This window comes from Oncorhynchus clarkii, chromosome 19, assembly GCF_045791955.1.
Source record: "Oncorhynchus clarkii lewisi isolate Uvic-CL-2024 chromosome 19, UVic_Ocla_1.0, whole genome shotgun sequence".
In the NCBI taxonomy this organism is placed as follows: Eukaryota; Metazoa; Chordata; class Actinopteri; order Salmoniformes; family Salmonidae; genus Oncorhynchus; species Oncorhynchus clarkii.
Window position 1 is genome coordinate 62,796,731 of NC_092165.1, and position 26,647 is coordinate 62,823,377.

A 26,647-nucleotide genomic window follows, 5' to 3' on the forward strand; every position below is an offset into this window, starting at 1 on the left:
CATGGTGAGGTCAGACTAGCTAGACTGACCTGTGTTGTTCATGGTGAGGTCAGACTAGCTACAGACTGACCTGTGTTGTTCATGGGGAAGTCAGACTGCATGGTAGGGGGCAGATCGTTCATCCTGAGGGACAGCTGCCGTTTGAAGGGAGAGGAGTTGTTGTTGAGGGCAGGGAACCCTCTGAAGGAACCCTGTCTGGCCAGGACCTCCACTGGGGCGTGTCTGCGGGGGATAACCTGGGGGCCCAGGGGAGGGGAGGAGGAGGGGGACGGTGGCCCTGGTAGAGGGGCCACAGCCTGGTTCACCACACCCTCACTGGGGCCTGAGGAGAGAGGGATGGGGGGCCTGACATCGCCCTCCGCTGTAGGAAACATCAGGGGATGGCAGACCACCAGACAGATACATCATGTAAAGAACGGGTCACAAGAACACACACACACACACACACACACACACACACACACACACACACACACACACACACACACACACACACACACACACACACACACACACACACACACACACACACACACACACACACACACACACACACACACACCTTTCTTGTCCTGTAACTGCCTCATGACCTCCTCTCGCTCAGCGGCTTCCGTCGCCGTGGTAACTCGGAACGAGCCCTCCCTGGTGAAGGTGGTTCTGTTGGAGTCGAAGGTTGCTGTGACACCACACTCCTTCTCTCTCTTCTGTTTCCTCTCCAGACAGGCAGCGAAGGCACAGCCCACCGAGTGGCTCAGACGCTCTCCCTTTACACAATACCACATAACACATTACCACATAACACCTGAATAACATCTGAATAACACCTGAATAACAGCCATTCTCCCTGAGACAACACTTCAGTAATAGTATTATCTGTTGTGAAAGCAGCAGCTACTCTTCCTGGGGTCAACATGAAACACAGAACACAAAACACGAAACAGGAAACAGGAAACACAGAACACAGAACACGAAACAGGAAACACAGAACACGAAACACAGACGAAACACGAAACACAGAACACAGAACACGAAACAGGAAACACAAACGAAACACGAAACAGGAAACACAGAACACAAAACATGAAACACGAAACAGGAAACACAGACGAAACACGAAACACAGAACACAGAACATGAAACACAGAACATGAAACACAAAACATGAAACACAAAACATGAAACACAGACCACAAAACATGAAACACAGAACATGAAACACAGAACATGAAACACAGAACATGAAACACAAAACATGAAACACAGAACATGAAACACAAAACATGAAACACAGAACACAAAACATGAAACACAGAACATGAAACACAGAACATGAAACACAGAACACAAAACATGAAACACAGAACATGAAACACAGAACATGAAACACAGAACACAAAACACAGAACACAAAACACAAAACACGAAACACAGACGAAACATGAAACATGAAACACAGAACACAGAACATGAAACACAGAACATGAAACACAAAACATGAAACACAAAACATGAAACACAGAACATGAAACACAGAACACGAAACATGAAACACAGAACATGAAACACAGAACATGAAACACAGAACACAAAACATGAAACACAGAACATGAAACACAGAACACAAAACATGAAACACAGAACACAGAACACAAAACATGAAACATGACATAATACAGAACATCAATAGACAAGGACATCTCAAGGACAATGCGACGTACATTTAAAACATCACGTAGCCTCCATATCAGTACATACACACAGACTATCTAGGTCCAATAGGGGAGAGGCCTTGTGCCGTGAGGTGTTGCTTTCTCTGTTTTTTTAAACCAGGTTTGCTGTTAATTTGAGCAATATGAGATGGAACGGAGTTCAATGCAATAAGGGCTCTATATAATACTGTACGCTTTCTTGAATATGTTCTGGATTTGGGGACCGTGAAAAGACCCCTGGTGGCATGTCTGGTGGGGTAAGTGTGTGTGTGTGTGTGTCAGAGCTGTGTGTAAGTTGACGATGCAAACATTTCGGGATTTTCAACACTTCAGTCATGACATGAGGCATAAGAAGATGTTTGGCTTGTTGCAACAGGAGACTCTCCTTGCGTGATGTTAGTTCATGATTTACAGCACCACCTGCCAATGCTGAGGCTTTTATCATTTCACTAGTGAGACTAGCTTAAGGTCTTATCATTTCACTAGTGAGACTAGCTTAAGGTCTTATCATTTCACTAGTGAGACTAGCTTAAGGTCTTATCATTTCACTAGTGAGACTAGCTTAAGGTCTTATCATTTCACTAGTGAGACTAGCTTAAGGTCTTATCATTTCACTAGTGAGGCTAGCTTAAGGTCTTCCTTATCATTTCACTAGTGAGACTAGCTTAAGGTCTTATCATTTCACTAGTGAGACTAGCTTAAGGTCTTATCATTTCACTAGTGAGACTAGCTTAAGGTCTTATAATTTCACTAGTGAGACTAGCTTAAGGTCTTCCTTATCATTTCACTAGTGAGACTAGCTTAAGGTCTTCCTTATCATTTCACTAGTGAGACTAGCATAAGGTCTTATCATTTCACTAGTGAGACTAGCTTAAGGTCTTATCATTTCACTAGTGAGACTAGCTTAAGGTCTTATCATTTCACTAGTGAGACTAGCTTAAGGTCTTCCTTATCATTTCACTAGTGAGACTAGCTTAAGGTCTTCCTTATCATTTCACTAGTGAGACTAGCATAAGGTCTTATCATTTCACTAGTGAGGCTAGCTTAAGGTCTTCCTTATCATTTCACTAGTGAGACTAGCATAAGGTCTTATCATTTCACTAGTGAGACTAGCATAAGGTCTTATCATTTCACTAGTGAGACTAGCATAAGGTCTTATCATTTCACTAGTGAGACTAGCTTAAGGTCTTATCATTTCACTAGTGAGACTAGCTTAAGGTCTTATCATTTCACTAGTGAGACTAGCATAAGGTCAGGTTTAGGGGTTAGGGTAACAGGTTAGGGTCTGGTTTTGGGGTTAGGAGATGGGTGTTAGGGGGTTAGGGTAACAGGTTAGGGTCTGGTTTAGGGGTTAGGGTCTGGTTTAGGGGTTAGGAGATGGGTGTTAGGGGGTTAGGGTAACAGGTTAGGGTCTGGTTTAGGGTTAGGGTAACAGGTTAGGGTAACAGGTTAGGGTCTGGTTTAGGGGTTAGGGTAACAGGTTAGGGTCTGGTTTAGAGGTGAGGGTAACAGGTTAGGGTCTGGTTTAGGGGTGAGGGTAACAGGTTAGGGTAACAGGTTAGGGCCTGGTTTTGGGGTGAGGGTCTGGTTTAGGGGTTAGGGTAACAGGTTAGGGTCTGGTTTAGGGGTGAGGGTAACAGGTTAGGGTCTGGTTTAGGGGTGAGGGTAACAGGTTAGGGTAACAGGTTAGGGTCTGGTTTTGGGGTGAGGGTCTGGTTTAGGGGTTAGGGTAACAGGTTAGGGTCTGGTTTAGGGGTTAGGGTAACAGGTTAGCGTCTGGTTTAGGGGTTAGGGTAACAGGTTAGGGCCTGGTTTAGGGGTTAGGGTAACAGGTTAGGGTCTGGTTTAGGGGTGAGGGTAACAGGTTAGGGTCTGGTTTAGGGGTGAGGGTAACAGGTTAGAGCCTGGTTTAGGGGTGACGGTAACAGGTTAGGGTCTGGTTTAGGGGTGAGGGTAACAGGTTAGGGTCTGGTTTAGGGGTGAGGGTAACAGGTTAGGGTAACAGGTTAGGGCCTGGTTTAGGGGTGAGGGTAACAGGTTAGGGTCTGGTTTTGGGGTGAGGGTCTGGTTTAGGGGTGAGGGTAACAGGTTAGGGTAACAGGTTAGGGCCTGGTTTAGGGGTGAGGGTAACAGGTTAGGGCCTGGTTTAGGGGTGAGGGTAACAGGTTAGGGTCTTACCGAGTCCTTGATAGCCATGAAGCAGTGGCAGATCCAGCGTCTCGTCGTTCCATCTCTACAGATGTAGGAGAACGCTCTCTCAAAGTTCCTGTCCGGAGCGCAGAACGATACTTTCTCTATTGTCTGGTCTAGGATCAGGTCCTACAGAGGAGAGACATTATCATTACACCATTATCATTACAACATTATTACATTGCACCATTACCATTACAACATTATCACATTACAACATTATCATTACAACATAATCACTTTACACCATTACCATTACAACATTATCACATGACACGACCATCACATTACACCATTATTGCACCATTACCATTACAACATTATCACATTACACCATCATTATGTTACACCATTATTGTTACATTATCACATTACACCATTATCACATTACACCATTATCATTACATCGTTATCACTGCAGTATTATCACATTGCACCATTATCTTTACATCATTATCACATTACAGCATTGCCATTACAACATTATCACTACAGCATTACACCATTATCATTACAACATTATCACATTACACTGCCTGTTATTTTAGCATTGATTCAGTGTCTTACAGAGGAGAAACATTACAACATTATCACAATGTTATCTTTACTACGATGACCTACAGAGAGACATTATCATTACATCATCATCATTACAGCATTATCACATTACAACATCATCACATCATGCCATTATCATTACAACATTATCACATTACAACATCATCACATCACACCATTATCATTGCAACATTATCACATTACACTGACTGTTATTTTAGCATTGCTTCAGTGTCTTACAGAGGAGAAACATTACAGCATTATCACAATGTTATCTTTACTACAATGACCTACAGAGAGACATTATCGTTACAGCATTATCACATTACAACATCATCACATCCCGCCATTATCATTACAATATTATCACATTACAACATCACACCATTATCATTGCAACATTATCATATTACACTGACAGTTATTTTAGCATTGCTTCAGTGTCTTACAGAGGAGAAACATTACAGCATTATCACAATGTTATCTTTACTACGATGACCTACAGAGAGGCATTATCAATACAGCATCATCATTACAGCATTATCACATTACAACATCATCCCATCACACCAGTATCATCAGAACATTATCATTGCAACATTATCACATTACAACATCACCACATCACACCATTATCATCGCAACATTATCATTGCAACATTATCACATTACACTGACTGTTATTTTAGCATTGCTTCAGTGTCTTACAGAGGAGAAACATTACAACATTATCACAATGTTATCTTTACAACGATGTCCTACATGGGAGAGACATTATCCCCGACTGTCAATATTACAACATTACTTTACACCATTATCATTACAACATCATCACACCATTATCATTACAACATTACTTTAAGCACTTCCCTACACAGAGTTTCCATCTCTCAGACACATGAAACAGTCCATGACTTTCCATGTCTAACAGAGAAGAGTTTCCATCTCTCAGACACATGAAACAGTCCATGACTTTCCATGTCTAACAGAGTTGACTTTCCATCTCTCAGACACATGAAACAGTCCATGACTTTCCATGTCTAACAGAGAAGAGTTTCCATCTCTCAGACACATGAAACAGTCCATGACTTTCCATGTCTAACAGAGAAGAGTTTCCATCTCTCAGACACATGAAACAGTCCATGACTTTCCATGTCTAACAGAGAAGAGTTTCCATCTCTCAGACACATGAAACAGTCCATGACTTTCCATGTCTAACAGAGAAGAGTTTCCATCTCTCAGACACATGAAACAGTCCATGACTTTCCATGTCTAACAGAGAAGAGTTTCCATCTCTCAGACACATGAAACAGTCCATGACTTTCCATGTCTAACAGAGAAGAGTTTCCATCTCTCAGACACATGAAACAGTCCATGACTTTCCATGTCTAACAGAGGGGAGTTTCCATCTCTCAGACACATGAAACAGTCCATGACTTTCCATGTCTAACAGAGAAGAGTTTCCATCTCTCAGACACATGAAACAGTCCATGACTTTCCATGTCTAACAGAGAAGAGTTTCCATCTCTCAGACACATGAAACAGTCCATGACTTTCCATGTCTAACAGAGAAGAGTTTCCATCTCTCAGACACATGACACAGTCCATGACTTTCCATGTCTAACAGAGAAGAGTTTCCATCTCTCAGACACATGAAACAGTCCATGACTTTCCATGTCTAACAGAGAAGAGTTTCCATCTCTCAGACACATGAAACAGTCCATGACTTTCCATGTCTAACAGAGAAGAGTTTCCATCTCTCAGACACATGAAACAGTCCATGACTTTCCATGTCTAACAGAGAAGAGTTTCCATCTCTCAGACACATGAAACAGTCCATGACTTTCCATGTCTAACAGAGAAGAGTTTCCATCTCTCAGACACATGAAACAGTCCATGACTTTCCATGTCTAACAGAGAAGAGTTTCCATCTCTCAGACACATGAAACAGTCCATGACTTTCCATGTCTAACAGAGAAGAGTTTCCATCTCTCAGACACATGAAACAGTCCATGACTTTCCATGTCTAACAGAGAAGAGTTTCCCTGCATCTATAGTCCTTAAATTGAAACAAAATATGTGATCTTACAAATATGGCATGTAAATCCACGCCTCTCCATAAACCGGTGATCCTAACTGACCTAAGACAGGGAATATTTACTAGGATTAAATATCAGGAATTGTGAAAAACTGAGTTTAAATGTATTTGGCTAAGGTGTATGTAAACTTCCGACTTCAACTGTATGTCTGTTTCTGTGTCTGTCTGCGTATGTGTCTGTCTGTCTGCGTATGTGTCTGTCTGTCTGCATGTGTCTGTCTGTCTGTCTGCGTATGTGTCTGTCTGCATGTGTCTGTCTGCGTGCGTGCATGTTTCTGTCTGTCTGCGTGTGTCTGTCTGTCTGCGTGTGTCTGTCTGTCTGTCTGTGGGTGTGTGTCTGTCTGTGTCTTTCTCTGTGTGTGTGTGTGTCTGTCTGCGTGTGTGTGTGTGTCTGTCTGCGTGTGTGTGTCTGTCTGCGTGTGTGTGTCTGTCTGCGTGTGTGTGTGTCTGTCTGCGTGTGTCTGTCTGTCTGCGTGTGGCTGTCTGTCTGCGTGTGTCGGTCTGTCTGCGTGTGTCTGTCTGTCTGTCTGTCTGCATGCATGTGTCTGTCTGTCTGCGTGTGTCTGTCTGTCTACGTGCGTCTGTCTGTCTGCGTGTGTGTGTCTGTCTGTGTCTGTCTGCGTGTGTGTGTCTGTCTGTGTCTGTCTCTGTGTGTGTGTGTGTGTGTGTCTGTCTGCGTGTGTGTGTCTGTCTGCGTGTGTGTGTGTGTCTGCATGTGTGTGTGTGTCTGTTTGCGTGTGTGTGTGTGTGTGTCTCTGCGTGTGTGTGTGTCTCTGCGTGTGTGTGTGTGTCTGTCTGTGCGTGTGTCTGTCTGTGTGTGTGTGTGTGTGTCTGTCTGTCTGCGTGTGTGTGTGTCTGTCTGCGTGCATGTGCCTGTCTGCGTGCATGTGCCTGTCTGCGTGCATGTGCCTGTCTGCGTGCGTGTGTCTGTCTGTCTGCGTGCGTGTGTCTGTCTGCGTGTGTGTGTCTGTCTGCGTGTGTGTGCCTGTCTGCGTGCATGTGCCTGTCTGTCTGCGTGTGTCTGTCTGTCTGCGTGTGTCTGTCTACGTGCGTCTGTCTGTCTGTCTGCGTGTCTGTCTCTGTCTGCGTCTGTCTGTCTGTCTGTCTGTGTGTCTGTGTGTCTGTCTGTGTGTGTGTGTGTGTGTGTGTGTGTGTGTGTCTGCGTGTGTGTGTGTGTCTGTGTGTGTGTGTCTCTGTGTGTGTGTGTCTGTCTGTGTGTGTGTGTGTGTGTTTCCGTGTGTCTGTGGGTGCCTGTGTGCATGTTGACCTAGCTGTTCAGACAACAGAGCAGGAGACTGGATGGATCTGTTACTTTACCTTAGTTTTGTCATCTACCACACGGAGACCGTCTGCTGAGACCCACAACACTGCTTTCACTGCCTTCTTCCCTGCCTGCAGACAGAAACACAGAGATGAGAGAGAGAGAGAGATGAGAGAGAGAGATGAGAGGGAGAGATGAGAGAGAGAGAGATGAGAGGGAGAGATGAGAGAGAGAGAGATGAGAGAGAGAGATGAGAGAGAAATGAGAGCGAGAGATGAGAGAGAGACAGGGAGAGATGAGAGGGAGAGATGAGAGATGAGAGAGACAGGGACAGGGAGAGATGAGAGGGAGAGATGAGAGAGAGAGAGATGAGAGAAAGAGAGATGAGAGGGAGAGATGAGAGAGATATGAGAGAGAAATGAGAGCGAGAGATGAGAGATGAGAGGGAGAGATGAGAGATGAGAGAGAGACAGGGAGAGATGAGAGGGAGAGATGAGAGATGAGAGGGCGAGATGAGACAGGGAGAGATGAGAGGGAGATATGAGAGATCAGACAGGGAGAGATGAGAGGGAGACAGGGAGAGATGAGAGGGAGAGATGAGAGGAGGACAGGGAGAGATGAGAAGGAGAGATGAGAGATGAGAGGGAGAGATGAGACAGGGAGAAATGAGAGGGAGAGATGAGAGGGAGACAGGGAGAGATGAGAGGAAGAGATGAGAGGGAGACAGGGAGAGATGAGAGGGAGAGATGAGACAGGGAGAGATGAGAGGGAGAGATGAGAGATGAGAAGGAGAGATGAGAGGGAGAGATGAGAGAGAGATGAGAGGGAGAGATGAGAGAGAGATGAGAGAGAGACCGGGAGAGATGAGAGAGAGAGATGAGAGAGAGAGAGACAGGGAAAGATGAGAGAGAGATGAGAGAGAGACCGGGAGAGATGAGAGAGAGAGATGAGAGAGAGAGACAGGGAGAGATGAGAGGGAGAGATGAGAGCGAGACCGGGAGAGATGAGAGGGAGAGATGAGAGAGAGACCGGGAGAGATGAGAGGGAGAGATGAGAGGGAGAGATGAGAGAGAGACCGGGAGAGATGAGAGGGAGAGATGAGAGGGAGAGATGAGAGAGAGACCGGGAGAGATGAGAGGGAGAGATGAGAGGGAGAGAGGGAGAGATGAGAGAGAGACCGGGAGAGATGAGAGGGAGAGATGAGAGGGAGAGATGAGAGAGAGACCGGGAGAGATGAGAGGGAGAGATGAGAGAGAGACCGGGAGAGATGAGAGGGAGAGATGAGAGAGAGACCGGGAGAGATGAGAGGGAGACAGGGAGAGATGAGAGAGAGACAGGGAGAGATGAGAGAGAGACAGGGAGAGATGAGAGGGAGAGATGAGAGAGAGACGGGGAGAGACACAGGGAAAGATGAGAGGGGAGAGAGGGAGAGAGACAGGGAGAGACAGGGAGAGAGAGAACGGGAGAGACAGGGAGAGATGAAAGGGAGAGATGAGAGAGAGACAGGGAGAGATGAGAGGGAGAGATGAGAGCGAGACCGGGAGAGATGAGAGGGAGAGATGAGAGAGAGACCGGGAGAGATGAGAGGGAGAGAGGGAGAGATGAGAGAGAGAGACCGGGAGAGATGAGAGGGAGAGATGAGAGAGAGACCGGGAGAGATGAGAGGGAGAGATGAGAGGGAGAGAGAGACCGGGAGAGATGAGAGGAAGAGATGAGAGGGAGAGATGAGAGAGAGACCGGGAGAGATGAGAGGGAGAGATGAGAGAGAGACCGGGAGAGATGAGAGGGAGACAGGGAGAGATGAGAGAGAGACAGGGAGAGATGAGAGAGAGACAGGGAGAGATGAGGGAGAGAGATGAGAGAGAGACGGAGAGATGAGAGAGAGAGATGAGAGGAAGAGATGGGAGAGATGAGAGGAAGAGATGAGAGGGAGAGATGAGAGGGAGAGATGAGAGAGAGACCAGGAGAGATGAGAGGGAGAGATGAGAGAGAGACGGGGAGAGATGAGAGGGAGAGATGAGAGAGAGACAGGGAGAGATGAGAGAGAGAGAGAGACTGGGAGAGATGAGAGGGGGCGATGAGAGAGAGACCGGGAGAGATGAGAGGGAGAGATGAGAGAGAGACCGGGAGAGATGAGAGAGACCAGGAGAGATGCGAGAGAGACCAGGAGAGACACAGGGAGAGATGAGAGGGGAGAGAGAGAGAGACCAGGAGAGACAGGGAGAGAGACGGGAAGAGAGGGAGAGATGAGGGAGAGATGAGAGAGAGAGACCGGGAGACAGGGAGAGATGAGGAAGAGATGAGGGAGAGACCGGGAGAGACAGGGAGAGATGAGATAGAGACCGGGAGAGATGAGAGAGAGACCAGGAGAGATGAGAGAGAGAGACGGGGAGAGACAGGGAGAGATGAGATAGAGACCGGGAGAGACAGGGAGAGATGAGAGAGAGAGACAGGGAGAGATGAGAGAGAGAGACAGGGAGAGATGAGAGAGAGAGACAGGGAGAGATGAGAGACAGACAGGGAGAGAGACGGGGAGAGAGACCAGCCACTCCCATTTTCTCCCCCAGCCTTACATCTTCCTTGAAACACACACACACACGCACACACACACAGTCTTCTACAACTAACCTTGTGGGGACACACATTTCAGTCCTATTCAAAATCCTATTTTCCCTAAACCCTAATCTATACCCTTACCCTTACCTAAACCCTAATCTGTACCCTTACCTAAACCCTAATCTGTACCCTTACCCTTACCTAACCCCTAATCTGTACCCTTACCCTCACCTAAACCCTAATCTGTACCCTTACCTAAACCCTAGTCTGTACCCTTACCCTTACCTAACCCTAATCTGTACCCTTACCCTTACCTAACCCCTAATCTGTACCCTTACCCTCACCTAACCCTAATCTGTACCCTTACCTAAACCCTAATCTTTACCCTTACCTTTACCTAACCCTAATCTGTACCCTTACCTAACCCCTAATCTGTACCCTTACCTAACCCCTAATCTGTACCCTTACCTGACCCCTAATCTGTACCCTTACCTGACCCCTAATCTGTACCCTTACCCTTACCTAAACCCTAATCTGTACCCTTACCTAAACCCTAATCTGTACCCTTACCCTTACCTAACCCTAATCTGTACCCTTACCTAAACCCTAATCTGTAACCTTACCTAAACCCTAATCTGTACCCTTACCTAAACCCTAATCTGTACCCTTACCTAAACCCTAATCTGTACCCTTACCCTTACCTAAACCCTAATCTGTACCCTTACCCTTACCTAACCCTAATCTGTACCCTTACCCAAACCCTAATCTGTACCTTTACCTAAACCCTAATCTGTACCCTTACCCTTAGCTAAATCCCAATCTGTACCCTTACCTAAACCCTAATCTGTACCCTTACCTAACCCCTAATCTGTACCCTTACCTAAACCCCTAATCTGTACCCTTACCTAACCCCTAATCTGTACCCTTAGCTAAATCCCAATCTGTACCCTTACCTAAACCCTAATCTGTACCCTTACCTAACCCCTAATCTGTACCCTTACCTAAACCCTAATCTGTACCCTTAGCTAAATCCCAATCTGTACCCTTACCTAAACCCTAATCTGTACCCTTACCTAACCCCTAATCTGTACCCTTACCTAAACCCCTAATCTGTACCCTTACCTAACCCCTAATCTGTACCCTTACCTAACCCCTAATCTGTACCTTTACCTAAATCCTAAAACACAACCTTAACCCCCTATAAATACAGTTGAAGTGGGAAGTTTACATACACTTAGGTTGTAGTCATTAAAACTCCACAAATGTCTTGTTAACAAACTATAGTTTTGGCAAGTCGGTTAGGACATCTACTTCGTGCATGACACAAGTCATTTTTCCAACAATTGTTTACAGACAGATTATTTCCCTTATAATTCACTGTATCACAATTCCAGTGGGTCAGAAGTTTACATACACTAAATTGACTGTGCCTTTAAACAGCTTGGAAAATTTCAGAAAAATGATGTCATGGCTTTAGAAGCCAAGAACGTAGAAAAATCATTGTAGACCTCCACAAGTCTGGTTCATCCTTGGAAGCAATTTCCAAACGCCTGAAGGTACCACGTTCATCTGAACAAACAGTAGTACACAAGTATAAATACCATGGGACCACACAGCCATCATACCTCTCAGGAAAGAGACACTTTCTGTCTCCTAGAGATTAACGTACTTTGGTGCGAAAAGTGCAAATCAATCCCAGAACAGCAAAGGACCTTGTGAAGATTCTGGAGGAAACAGGTACAAAAGTATCTATATCCACAGTAAAACGAGTCCTATATCAACATAACCTGAAAGGCAGCTCAGCAAGGAAGAAGCTACTGCTCCAAAACCGCCATAAAAAAGCCAGACTACGGTTTGCAACTGCACATGGGGACAAAGATCGTACTTTTTGGAGAAATGTCCTCTGGTCTGATGAAACAAAAATAGAACTGTTTGGCCATAATGACCATCGTTATGTTTGGAGGAAAAAGGGGTAAGCTTGCAAGCTGAAGAACACCATCCCAACCGTGAAGCACGGGGGTGACAGCATCATGTTGTGGGGGTGCTTTGCTAAAGCTTGGTCGCAAATGGGTCTTCCAAATGGACAAAGACCCTAAGCATACTTCCTAAGTTGTGGCAAAATGGCTTAAGGACAACAAAGTCAAGGTATTGGAGCAGCCATCACAAAGGCCTGACCTCAATCCTATAGGAAATGTGTTGGCAGAACTGAAAAAGCGTGTGCGAGCAAGGAGTCCTACAAACCTGACTCAGTTACACCAGCTCTGTCAGGAGGAATGGGCCAAAATTCACCCAACTTATTGTGGGAAGCTTGTGGAAGGCTACCCGAAATGTTTGACCCAAGCTAAACAATTTAAAGGCAATGCTACCAAATACTAATTGAGTGTACATGTAACCTTCTGACCCACTGGGAATGTGATGAAAGAAATAAAAGCTGAAATAAATCATTCTCTCGACATTTCACATTATTTAAATAAAGTGGTGATCCTAACTAACCTAAAACAGGGAATTTTTACTAGGATTAAAAGTCAGGAATTGTGAAAAACTGAGTTTAAATGTATTTGGCTAAGGTGTAAACTTCAGACTTCAACTGTATATATCTGTAGCATTTAACCTGCGGGGACAAACAACCCCCAGTTGGTCAAATGTTTGTTTATTTACATTTTATGTGGGGACTTCTGGTTACACACACCCACCCACACACACCCACACGTCCACACCCACCCACACACACACACCCTCCCACACCCACCCACACAAAAGCTGGAAAGAGGGAAAACAAGGGAAAGTCAAACATTATAAAGAACATCGAGGGAAGTCATTAATAGGTGGTGTTGTTCCAGACTGGAAGGAGGAAGAGGTGAAAGGGCGTTGCCACGACAACAAAGAAACTGACATAGTAGCCCACTGGTTCAATAACAACTTCCATACCCACCCACCCACCCACCCCCACACCCACACCCACACCCACACACACACACACCCCGGTGTCCAGGTAGTTTGTTGGTGAGGTAATGTCCCAGACAGGACCCTGATCAGAGAGTGAGGGGTTATTATTAAGGAAAGAGGCACTCAGATTGACACACAAGGCACAACTTACTTTAGTAAAGAAGCCCTTGAAGAATGTCCTGTCCTGTTGTGGGGCAGGTAAAGGGGAGGGGGGGGGGGGGGGGGGGCGACAACACGGACAATGTTACCGATGACTGAGGAGGGCTACTGAGTGTCCAGGTGTGTGTGATTTCTCTGTTTATGGGGGGCTTGTAGGAGTTGAAGCTTGTTTAGGAGTGAGTCAGTGGAGAGATGGATGGATGAGGAGGCCAAGGTTGACGTTTGGTTAGGAGTGAGTCAGTGGAGAGATGGATGGATGAGGAGGCCAAGGTTGACGTTTGGTTAGGAGTGAGTCAGTGGAGAGATGGATGGATGGATGAGGAAGCCAAGGTTGACGTTTGGTTAGGAGTGAGTCAGTGGAGAGATGGATGGATGGATGAGGAAGCCAAGGTTGACGTTTGGTTAGGAGTGAGTCAGTGGAGAGATGGATGGATGGATGAGGAAGCCAAGGTTGACGTTTGGTTAGGAGTGAGTCAGTGGAGAGATGGATGGATGGATGAGGAAGCCAAGGTTGACGTTTGGTTAGGAGTGAGTCAGTGGAGAGATGGATGGATGAGGAAGCCAAGGTTGACGTTTGGTTAGGAGTGAGTCAGTGGAGAGATGGATGGATGAGGAGGCCAAGGTTGACGTTTGGTTAGGAGTGAGTCAGTGGAGAGATGGATGGATGAGGAGGCCAAGGTTGACGTTTGGTTAGGAGTGAGTCAGTGGAGAGATGGATGGATGGATGAGGAAGCCAAGGTTGACGTTTGGTTAGGAGTGAGTCAGTGGAGAGATGGATGGATGGATGAGGAGGCCAAGGTTGACGTTTGGTTAGGAGTGAGTCAGTGGAGAGATGGATGGATGAGGAGGCCAAGGTTGACGTTTGGTTAGGAGTGAGTCAGTGGAGAGATGGATGGATGAGGAAGCCAAGGTTGACGTTTGGTTAGGAGTGAGTCAGTGGAGAGATGGATGGATGGATGAGGAGGCCAAGGTTGACGTTTGGTTAGGAGTGAGTCAGTGGAGAGATGGATGGATGAGGAGGCCAAGGTTGACGTTTGGTTAGGAGTGAGTCAGTGGAGAGATGGATGGATGAGGAGGCCAAGGTTGACGTTTGGTTAGGAGTGAGTCAGTGGAGAGATGGATGGATGAGGAGGCCAAGGTTGACGTTTGGTTAGGAGTGAGTCAGTGGAGAGATGGATGGATGGATGAGGAAGCCAAGGTTGACGTTTGGTTAGGAGTGAGTCAGTGGAGAGATGGATGGATGGATGAGGAAGCCAAGGTTGACGTTTGGTTAGGAGTGAGTCAGTGGAGAGATGGATGGATGGATGAGGAAGCCAAGGTTGACGTTTGGTTAGGAGTGAGTCAGTGGAGAGATGGATGGATGGATGAGGAAGCCAAGGTTGACGTTTGGTTAGGAGTGAGTCAGTGGAGAGATGGATGGATGGATGAGGAAGCCAAGGTTGACGTTTGGTTAGGAGTGAGTCAGTGGAGAGATGGATGGATGAGGAGGCCAAGGTTGACGTTTGGTTAGGAGTGAGTCAGTGGAGAGATGGATGGATGAGGAGGCCAAGGTTGACGTTTGGTTAGGAGTGAGTCAGTGGAGAGATGGATGGATGGATGAGGAAGCCAAGGTTGACGTTTGGTTAGGAGTGAGTCAGTGGAGAGATGGATGGATGGATGAGGAGGCCAAGGTTGACGTTTGGTTAGGAGTGAGTCAGTGGAGAGATGGATGGATGAGGAGGCCAAGGTTGACGTTTGGTTAGGAGTGAGTCAGTGGAGAGATGGATGGATGAGGAAGCCAAGGTTGACGTTTGGTTAGGAGTGAGTCAGTGGAGAGATGGATGGATGGATGAGGAGGCCAAGGTTGACGTTTGGTTAGGAGTGAGTCAGTGGAGAGATGGATGGATGAGGAGGCCAAGGTTGACGTTTGGTTAGGAGTGAGTCAGTGGAGAGATGGATGGATGAGGAGGCCAAGGTTGACGTTTGGTTAGGAGTGAGTCAGTGGAGAGATGGATGGATGAGGAAGCCAAGGTTGACGTTTGGTTAGGAGTGAGTCAGTGGAGAGATGGATGGATGAGGAGGCCAAGGTTGACGTTTGGTTAGGAGTGAGTCAGTGGAGAGATGGATGGATGAGGAGGCCAAGGTTGACGTTTGGTTAGGAGTGAGTCAGTGGAGAGATGGATGGATGAGGAGGCCAAGGTTGACGTTTGGTTAGGAGTGAGTCAGTGGAGAGATGGATGGATGAGGAGGCCAAGGTTGACGTTTGGTTAGGAGTGAGTCAGTGGAGAGATGGATGGATGAGGAGGCCAAGGTTGACGTTTGGTTAGGAGTGAGTCAGTGGAGAGATGGATGGATGAGGAGGCCAAGGTTGACGTTTGGTTAGGAGTGAGTCAGTGGAGAGATGGATGGATGAGGAGGCCAAGGTTGACGTTTGGTTAAGAAGAAGAATAAACGCCTTGTTTTCGAGATGATAGTTTCCGGATTCGACCATATTAATGACCTACGGCTCGTATTTCTGTGTGTTATTATGTTATAATTAAGTCTATAATTTGATAGAGCAGTCTGACTGAGCGGTGGTAGGCAGCAGCAGGCTTGTAAGCATTCATTCAAACAGCACTTTCGTGCATTTTGCCAGCAGCTCTGCTGTTTATGACTTCAAGCCCATCAACTCCCGAGATTAGGCTGGTGTAACCGATGTGAAATGGCTAGCTAGGTAGCGGGGTGCGCGCTAATAGCGTTTCAAACGTCACTCGCTCCGAGACTTAGAGTAGTTATTCCCCAACGCTGCTTCGATGGTGGCTGTTGTCGATGTGTTCCTGGTTCGAGCCCAGGTAGGAGCAAGGAGAGGGATGGAAGCTATACTGTTACACTGGCAATACTAAAGTGCCTATAAGAACATCCAATAGTCAAAGGTTAATTAAATACAAATGGTATAGAGAGAAATAGTCCTATAATTCCTATAACTACAACCTTAAACCTCTTACCTTGGAATATTGAAGTCTCATGTTAAAAGGAACAACCAACTTTCATATGTTCTCATGTTCTGAGCAAGGAACTGAAACGTTAGCTTTCGTACATGGCACATATTGCACTTTTACTTTCTTCTCCAACTCTTTGTTTTTGCATTATTTAAACCAAATTGAACATGTTTCATTATTTATTTGAGGCTAAATGGATTTTATTGATGTATTATATTAAGTTAAAAATAATTGTCATTCAAATCGGTCGATTAATCGGTATCGGCTTTTTTGGTCCTCCAATAACCGGTATCGGCGTTGAAAAATCATAATCGGTCGACCATCATTCACAGCCATATACAAGAGAACGATCGCCTTGCGGCGAGGATAGCTGTGCTGCAAGCCCAGCTTCAGAAGCAATCGTTGGGTAATTTCTCATGGCTTCTGGAGGCATGGCCCCCGCAGCCGGACAACTTTCTCATGGCTTCTGGAGGGAAATGCTGTCGGAATGCTCAACCGGTGTCGCTCATTCAGCCGACAGAAACTTTCAACCGGTTCTCCCCATTATGCAGCTAGTCGGAGTCAGAGGCCGAGCCTTCTCTGGTTTCTACTCCTCCTGTTACGGGGTCTGAGACGCAGAAGCTTCGCACCATTAGCTCTGACAAATTGAAAACCCTAGTCATTGGCGACTCCATTACCCGCAAGTATTAGACTTAAAACGAATCAACCAGCGATCATACACTGTTTACCAGGGGGCAGGGCTACCGATGTTAAGGCTAATCTGAAGATGGTGCTGGCTAAGGCTAAAACTGGCGAGTGTAGAGAGTATAGAGATATTCTTACCCACTTCGGCACCAACGATGTTAGGATGAAACAGTCAGAGGTCACCAAGCGCAACATAGCTTCAGCGTGTAAATCAGCTAGAAAGATGTGTCGGCTTTTTTCCATCTACGTAACGTTGCAAAAATCAGAAACTTTCTGTCCAAAAATTATGCAGAAAAATGCATCCATGCTTTTGTCACTTCTAGATTAGACTACTGCAATGCTCTACATTCCGGCTACCCGGATAAAGCTAAAAACGCCTGCTAGAATCTTGACTAGAACCCCAAAATGTGATCATATTACTCCAGTGCTAGCCTCTCTACACTGTCTTCCTGTTAAAGCTAGGGCAGATTTCAAGGTTTTACTGCTAACCTACAAAGCAATTTTGCTAACCTATAAAGCAATTTTGTCCTGCCGTACATATCTACACGTACGCTACGGTCACAAGACGCAGGCCTCCTAACTGTCCCTAGAATTTCTAAGCAAACAGCTGGAGGCAGGGCTTTCTCCTATAGAGCTCCATTTTTATGGAACGGTCTGCCTATCCATGTGAGAGACGCAAACTCGGTCTCAACCTTTAAGTCTTTACTGAAGACTCATCTCTTCAGTGGGTCATATGATTGAGTGTAGTCTGGCCCAGGAGTGTGAAGGTGAATGGAAAGGCTCTGGAGCAACGAACCGCCCTTGCTGTCTCTGCCTGGCCGGTTCCCCTCTCTCCACTGGGATTCTCTGCATCTAACCCTATTACAAGGGCTGAGTCACTGGCTTACTGGTGCTCTTCCATGCCATCTCTAGGAGGGGTGCGTCACTTGAGTGGATTGAGTCACTGACGTGGTCTTCCTGTCTGGGTTGGCGCCCCCCTTGGGCTGTGCAGTGGCGGAGATCTTTGTGGGCTATACTCTGCCTTGTCTCATGATGGTAAGTTGGTGGTTGAAGATATCCTTCTAGAGGTGTGGGGCTGTGCTTTGGGATTATATCCTGCCTGTTTGGCCCTGTCCGGGGGTATCAGCGGATGGGGCCACAGTGTCTCCCGACCCCTCCTGTCTCAGCCTCTGTTTAAGCATGCTCTCTCTAATTCTTTCTTTCTTTCTTTCTCTCTCTCTCTCTCGGAGGACCTGAGCCCTAGGACCATGCCTCAGGACTACCTGGCATGATGACTCCTTGCTGTCCCCAGTCCACCTGGTCGTGCTGCTGCTCCAGTTTCAACTGTTCTGCCTGCGGCTATGGAATCCTGACCTGTTCACCGGACGTGCTACCTGTCCCAGACCAGCTGTTTTCAAGAGAGACAGCAGGAGCGGTAGAGATACTCTGAATGATCGGCTATGAAAAGCCAACTGACATTTACTCCTGAGGTGCTGACCTGTTGCACCCTCGACAGCCGCTGAGATAATTATTATTTGACCCTGCTGGTCATCTATGAACGTTTGAACATCTTGCCGTGTTCTGTTATAATCTCCACCCGGCACAGCCAGAAGAGGACAGGCCACCCCACATAGCCTGGCTCCTCTCTGGGTTTCTTCCTAGGTTTTGGCCTTTCTAGGGAGTTTTTCCTAGCCACCGTGCTTCTACACCTGCATTGCTTGCCGTTTGGGGTTTTAGGCTGGGTTTCTGTACAGAACTTTGAGAGATATCAGCTGATGTAAGAAGGGCTATATAAATACATTTGATTTGATTTGACGTGCAGGCCAGAGCAGGATGTGAGGACAGAGCAGGACGTGAGGACAGAGCAGGACGTGAGGACAGAGCAGGACGTGAGGACAGAGCAGGACAGAGCAGGACATGAGGACAGAGCAGGATGTGAGGACAGAGCAGGATGTGAGGACAGAGCAGGACGTGAGGACAGAGCAGGACAGAGCAGGACGTGAGGACAGAGCAGGATGTGAGGACAGAGCAGGACGTGAGGACAGAGCAGGACGTGCGGACAGAGCAGGATGTGAGGACAGAGCAGGACGTGAGGACAGAGCAGGATGTGAGGACAGAGCAGGACGTGAGGACAGAGCAGGACAGAGCAGGACGTGAGGACAGAGAGGATGTGAGGACAGAGCAGGACGTGAGGACAGAGCAGGACAGAGCAGGATGTGAGGACAGAGCAGGACGTGAGGACAGAGCAGGACGTGAGGACAGAGCAGGACAGAGCAGGACGTGAGGACAGAGCAGGATGTGAGGACAGAGCAGGACATGAGGACAGAGCAGGACGTGAGGACAGAGCATGACGTGAGGACAGAGCAGGACATGAGGACTAGATTGGACTAGATTGTCCATCTGTGTTGTCTAGATTGTCCATCGGTGTTGTCTAGATTGTCCATAGGTGTTGGCCAGAGCAGGACGTGCAGGACAGATCAGGACGTGAGGACAGAGCAGGATGTGAGGACAGAGCAGGACGTGAGGACAGAGCAGGACGTGAGGACAGAGCAGGACGTGAGGACAGAGCAGGACAGAGCAGGACATGAGGACAGAGCAGGATGTGAGGACAGAGCAGGATGTGAGGACAGAGCAGGACAGAGCAGGACGTGAGGACAGAGCAGGATGTGAGGACAGAGCAGGACGTGAGGACAGAGCAGGACGTGAGGACAGAGCAGGATGTGAGGACAGAGCAGGACGTGAGGACAGAGCAGGATGTGAGGACAGAGCAGGACGTGAGGACAGAGCAGGATGTGAGGACAGAGCAGGACGTGAGGACAGAGCAGGACAGAGCAGGACGTGAGGACAGAGAGGATGTGAGGACAGAGCAGGACGTGAGGACAGAGCAGGACAGAGCAGGATGTGAGGACAGAGCAGGACGTGAGGACAGAGCAGGACGTGAGGACAGAGCAGGACAGAGCAGGACGTGAGGACAGAGCAGGATGTGAGGACAGAGGAGGATGTGAGGACAGAGCAGGACGTGAGGACAGAGCAGGACAGAGCAGGACGTGAGGACAGAGCAGGATGTGAGGACAGAGCAGGACGTGAGGACAGAGCAGGACGTGCGGACAGAGCAGGATGTGAGGACAGAGCAGGACATGAGGACAGAGCAGGATGTGAGGACAGAGCAGGACGTGAGGACAGAGCAGGACAGAGCAGGACGTGAGGACAGAGAGGATGTGAGGACAGAGCAGGACGTGAGGACAGAGCAGGACAGAGCAGGATGTGAGGACAGAGCAGGACGTGAGGACAGAGCAGGACGTGAGGACAGAGCAGGACAGAGCAGGACGTGAGGACAGAGCAGGATGTGAGGACAGAGCAGGACATGAGGACAGAGCAGGACGTGAGGACAGAGCATGACGTGAGGACAGAGCAGGACATGAGGACTAGATTGGACTAGATTGTCCATCTGTGTTGTCTAGATTGTCCATCGGTGTTGTCTAGATTGTCCATAGGTGTTGTCTAGATTGTCAATCTGTGTTGTCTAGATTGTCCATTGGTGTTGTCTAGATTGTCCATCTGTGTTGTCTAGATTGTCCATCTGTGTTGTCTAGATTGTCCATCTGTGTTGTCTAGATTGTCCATCGGTGTTGTCTAGATTGTACATCTGTGTTGTCTAGATTGTCCATCTGTGCTGTCTAGATTGTCCATCTGTGGATGCTCTCAGATGGACATACTATCTGCTAATAAGCAACTGCTTAATAAGGTTATGGTTTGGGCTAGGTTTAGATTTAGAATAAGCATTAGGGTAAGGATTAAGGTTAGGATTAGGATAAGGGTTAAGGTTAGGATAAGGGTTAAGGTTAGGATAAGGGTTAAGGTTAGGATAAGGGTTAAGGGTTAAGGTCAGGATAAGGGTTAAGGTCAGGATAAGGGTTAAGGTTAGGATAAGGGTTAAGGTTAGGATAAGGGTTAAGGTTAGGATAAGGGTTAAGGTTAGGATAAGGGTTAAGCTTAGGATAAGGGTTAAGGTTAGGATAAGAGTTAAGGTTAGGATAAGGGTTAAGGTTAGGATAAGGGTTAAGGTTAGGATAAGGGTTAAGGTTAGGATAAGGGTTAAGGTTAGGATAAGGGTTAAGGTTAGGATAAGGGTTAAGCTTAGGATAAGGGTTAAGGTTAGGATAAGGGTTAAGGTTAGGATAAGGGTTAAGGTTAGGATAAGGGTTAAGGTTAGGATAAGGGTTAAGGTTGGGATAAGGGTTAAGGTTAGGATAAGGGTTAAGGTTGGGATAAGGGTTAAGGTTAGGATAAGGGTTAAGGTTAGGATAAGGGTTAAGGTTAGGATAAGGGTTAAGGTTAGGATAGGATAAGGGTTAAGGTTAGGATAAGGGTTAAGGTTAGGATAAGGGTTAAGGTTAGGATAAGGGTTAAGGTTAGGATAAGGGTTAAGGTTAGGATAAGGGTTAAGGTTAGGATAAGGGTTAAGCTTAGGATAAGGGTTAAGGTTAGGATAAGGGTTAAGGTTAGGATAAGGGTTAAGGTTAGGATAAGGGTTAAGGTTAAGTTTAGGGTTAAGGTTAGGATAAGGGTTCAGGTTAGGATAAGGGTTAAGGTTAAGTTTAGGGTTAAGGTTAGGATAAGGGTTAAGGTTAAGTTTAGGGTTAAGGTTAGGGTTAGAAAGGTTTAGGATAAGGGTTAAGGTTAGGATATGGGTTAGGATAAGGTTTAGGATAAGGGTTAGATAGGTTTAGGATAAGGGTTAAGGTTAGGGTCTAATGAATTTATTAAATTGACTGATTTCCTTATATGAACCATCTCAGTAAAATATTTTTATTTGTTGCGTTTATATTGTTATTCTGTACAGATAGTTGAAATGCTACTGATGGTCTGTAGAGCATCCACAGATGGACTATCCAGGGGGACTATCCAGGTGGACTATCCAGGTGGTCTATCCAGGTGGTCTATCCAGGTGGACTATCCAGGTGGTCTATCCAGGTGGACTATCCAGGTGGACTATCCAGGTGGACTATCCAGGTGGACTATCCAGATGGACTATCCAGGTGGATTATCCAGGTGGACTATCCAGGTGGACTATCCAGGTGGACTATCCAGGGGGACTATCCAGATGGACTATCCAGATGGACTATCCATGTGGACTATCCAGATGACTATCCAGATGGACTATCCAGATGGACTATCCAGACGGACTATCCAGACGGACTATCCAGGGGGACTATCCAGACGGACTATCCAGGGGGACTATCCAGGTGGACTATCCAGGGGGACTATCCAGGGGGACTATCCAGATGGACTATCCAGGTGGACTATCCAGGTGGACTATCCAGGTGGACTATCCAGGTGGACTATCCAGGTGGACTATCCAGGTGGACTATCCAGGTGGACTATCCAGATGGACTATCCAGATGGACTATCCAGGTGGACTATCCAGATGGACTATCCAGGTGGACTATCCAGGTGGACTATCCAGGTGGACTATCCAGGTGGACTATCCAGGGGGACTATCCAGGTGGTCTATCCAGGTGGTCTATCCAGGTGGACTATCCAGGGGGACTATCCAGGTGGTCTATCCAGGTGGTCTATCCAGGTGGACTATCCAGGTGGACTATCCAGGTGGACTATCCAGGTGGACTATCCAGGTGGACTATCCAGATGGACTATCCAGATGGACTATCCAGGTGGACTATCCAGATGGACTATCCAGGTGGACTATCCAGGTGGACTATCCAGGTGGACTATCCAGGTGGACTATCCAGGGGGACTATCCAGATGGACTATCCAGATGGACTATCCAGGTGGACTATCCATGTGGACTATCCAGATGACTATCCAGATGGACTATCCAGATGGACTATCCAGGTGGACTATCCATGTGGACTATCCAGATGACTATCCAGATGGACTATCCAGATGGACTATCCAGACGGACTATCCAGACGGACTATCCAGACGGACTATCCAGGGGGACTATCCAGGGGGACTATCCAGATGGACTATCCAGGTGGACTATCCAGGTGGACTATCCAGGTGGACTATCCAGATGGACTATCCAGGTGGACTATCCAGAGTAGAGAGGGGGAAGGGAGAGGACGAGCCCACAGGCCTGTTAGGTGTCAGAATGGACAGAGTGGAGTAGGGAGGGGGAAGGGAGAGGACGAGCCCACAGGCCTGTTAGGTGTCAGAATGGACAGAGTGGAGTAGAGAGGGGGAAGGGAGAGGACGAGCCCACAGGCCTGTTAGGTCAGGATGGACAGAGTGGAGTAGAGAGGGGGAAGGGAGAGGACGAGCCCACAGGCCTGTTAGGTGTCAGAATGGACAGAGTGGAGTAGAGAGGGGGAAGGGAGAGGACGAGCCCACAGGCCTGTTAGGTGTCAGAATGGACAGAGTGGAGTAGAGAGGGGGAAGGGAGAGGACGAGCCCACAGGCCTGTTAGGTGTCAGGATGGACAGAGTGGAGTAGGGAGGGGGAAGGGAGAGGACGAGCCCACAGGCCTGTTAGGTCAGGATGGACAGAGTGGAGTAGGGAGGGGGAAGGGAGAGGTCAAGCCCACAGGCCTGTTAGGTGTCAGAATGGACAGAGTGGAGTAGAGAGGGGGAAGGGAGAGAGAGGACGAGCCCACAGGCCTGTTAGGTCAGGATGGACAGAGTGGAGTAGGGAGGGGGAAGGGAGAGGACGAGCCCACAGGCCTGTTAGGTGTCAGAATGGACAGAGGGGAGTAGAGAGGGGGAAGGGAGAGGACGAGCCCACAGGCCTGTAGTCGGGTGATTAGTGAAACAAACTGTCCAGCGACTAGACTACATAGTGAGACAGAGAGAGGTCTACCTACCGTCTTGAGACGCTTCACAGCGCCCTCACAGATATGCATTCCTCTGGACTCCTCCACCTCTACATGGCCCAGGTACTAGAGACAGAGAGGGAGAGAGAGAACATAGTTAGTGAGGTACTAGAGACAGAGAGGGAGACAGGAGAGAGAGAGAACAGAGTTAGTGAGGTACTAGAGACAGAGAGGGAGACTGGAGAGAGAGAGAACAGAGTTAGTGAGGTACTAGAGACAGAGAGGGAGACGAGAGAGAGAGAACAGAGTTAGTGAGCAGAGCATGAAACAGCAGGTTGTGAGTGATGACGTCCTCTTCCTGCCAGGGGAAAGGTCATCCTGCCAAAGGGCCACTGCTGCTCCTGTACATGACTGGCTGAAGGACTACACTTGGATGTCGGAGTCCCAAATGCCAACCTATTCCCTATTTTAGTGCACTACTTTTGGTCAAAAGTGTAGGGAATAGGGCGGCATTTGGGACACACAGTATCTATCAATAGACGGAAAGAGCTCCCTAGCCAGTGTGTCCCCCCCCGCCCCTGACCTATGGTCCCTTGGGATGGCGAAGGTCAGACCTGGAGCCCTGGGGGCAGGCAGCCATTGTTGCTGCTTCCGTCCACACTCTCAGCCCGAACACCGACGGGGCAGTTTTTTTTACCAGGAAGTCTGTGCTGCGTTTAAAAAAAAGAACTGTACACCTTTTCCTAAAGTTCTCTCTCTCTCTCAGCACCAGGATATTGTCTGAGCCAGAGACATTTGTGGCCATGAAACTTCATTTCTGTTCATTGAAATGTTTCAAATTGCGATAGAATAGCAGGGACGGACCAGGACAGTGTCTGGAAGTCATAAATGACCCCTATCCTAACGGTTAATTAATATTACATATATAATATAGAGACAAAATATCAAGAAACTGGCAGTACATGTTGCTAAGCATCACTGAGACCAGAAGACCACACGGCCTGGGTTGCTAAGCATCACCGAGACAAGAAGACCACACGGCCTGTGTTGCTAAGCATCACTGAGACCAGAAGACCACACGGACTGTGTTGCTAAGCATCACCGAGACAAGAAGACCACACGGCCTGTGTTGCTAAGCATCACTGAGACCAGAAGACCACACGGCCTGTGTTGCTAAGCATCACTGAGACCAGAAGACCACACGGACTGTGTTGCTAAGCATCACCGAGACCAGAAGACCACACGGCCTGTGTTGCTAAGCATCACCGAGACCAGAAGACCACACGGCCTGTGTTGCTAAGCATCACCGAGACCAGAAGACCACACGGCCTGTGTTGCTAAGCATCACCGAGACCAGAAGACCACACGGCCTGTGTTGCTAAGCATCACTGAGACCAGAAGACCACACAGACTGTGTTGCTAAGCATCACTGAGACCAGAAGACCACACGGACTGTGTTGCTAAGCATCACCGAGACCAGAAGACCACACGGCCTGTGTTGCTAAGCATCACCGAGACCAGAAGACCACACGGCCTGTGTTGCTAAGCATCACCGAGACCAGAAGACCACACGGCCTGTGTTGCTAAGCATCACCGAGACCAGAAGACCCCCTCTCCAACACCCCCTCCCTCCCCCTCCAACACCCCCCCCTCCAACACTCCCCCTCCCTCCTGCTCCAACACCCCCCCAACTCCCCCTCCCTCCAACACTCCCCCTCCAACACCACCCCCCCCAACACTCCCCCTCCCCCCCTCCAACCCCCTCCAACACTCCCCCTCCCTCCCGCTCCAACACCCCCCTCCAACACTCCCCCTCCCTCCAAAGCCCCCCCCCCCCTCCAACACTCCCCCCCTCCAACACTCCCCCTCCCTCCCTCCCGCCTCTCCAACACCCCCTCCCTCCCGCTCCAACACCCCCCCCCCTCCAACACTCCCCCCCTCCAACACTCCCCCTCCCTCCAACACTCCCCCTCCCTCCAACACTCCCCCAACATTCCCTCCAACACTCCCCTCCCCCCCTCCAACACTCATCCTCCAACACTCCCCCCCCCCCTCCAACACTCCCCCCCTCCAACACTCATCCTCCAACACCCCCCCCCTCTCCCTCCAACACTCCCCCCCCCCTCCAACACTCATCCAACACCCCCCTCCAACACTCATCCAACACCCCCCCCCTCCAACACTCCCCCCTCCCTCCAAACCGCCCCCCCCTCCATCCAACACCCCCCCCCTCCCTCCAAACCCCTCCCCATCCCACAACCCCCACCTCCAACACCCTCCCTCCCCCTCCAACACTCCCCTTCCAACACTCATCCAATACCCCCCCCCCTCCAACACTTCCCCCTCCCTCCAACCCCCCCCCCCTCCAACACCCCTCCCTCTAAACACCAACACTCCCCCCCTCCAACACCCCCCCCAACACTCCCCCTCCCTCCCTCCCGCTCCAACACTCCCCCTCCCTCCCTCCCGCTCCAACACTCCCCCCCTCCAGCACCCCCCGCCCACACTCTTCCCTCCCCTCTCCTTCTCCCCTCCAACACTCTTCCCTCCCCTCTCCTTCTCCCCTCCAACACTCTCCCTCCCACACTCTTACCTCCCCTCTCCCTCCCCCTCCCCTCCCCCTCTCCTCCCACACCCCTCTCCTTCTCCCCTCCCCCTCTCCTCCCCTCCCACACTCTTCCCTCTCCTTCGCCCCTCCCACACTCTTCCCTCCCCTCTCAATCTCCTCCCACACTCTCCCTCTCCTCCCACACTCTCCCCTCCCCTCTCACACTCTCC

General features: G+C 48.5%; 1 protein-coding gene across 4 annotated transcripts in view; it reads right to left on the minus strand.

Annotated features, from left to right (window-relative positions):
* Window positions 1–26,647, minus strand: part of LOC139375473 (protein numb homolog) — a 107,006-nt gene that overhangs the window by 13,735 nt on the left and 66,624 nt on the right. Inside the window, exons 3-8 of one of the 4 annotated variants that reach the window (XM_071117291.1) lie at window positions 23,921–23,995; window positions 13,470–13,502; window positions 7,873–7,947; window positions 3,888–4,028; window positions 563–764; window positions 71–322 (exon numbers count right to left, since the gene is read on the minus strand). In XM_071117291.1, coding sequence (XP_070973392.1) covers window positions 71–322; window positions 563–764; window positions 3,888–4,028; window positions 7,873–7,947; window positions 13,470–13,502; window positions 23,921–23,995 — 778 coding nt within the window. Of the gene's footprint in view, window positions 1–70; window positions 362–562; window positions 765–3,887; window positions 4,029–7,872; window positions 7,948–13,469; window positions 13,503–23,920; window positions 23,996–26,647 lie in introns of all 4 variants that reach the window. The other 3 variants (XM_071117289.1, XM_071117290.1, XM_071117292.1) reach the window with 3 other exon arrangements.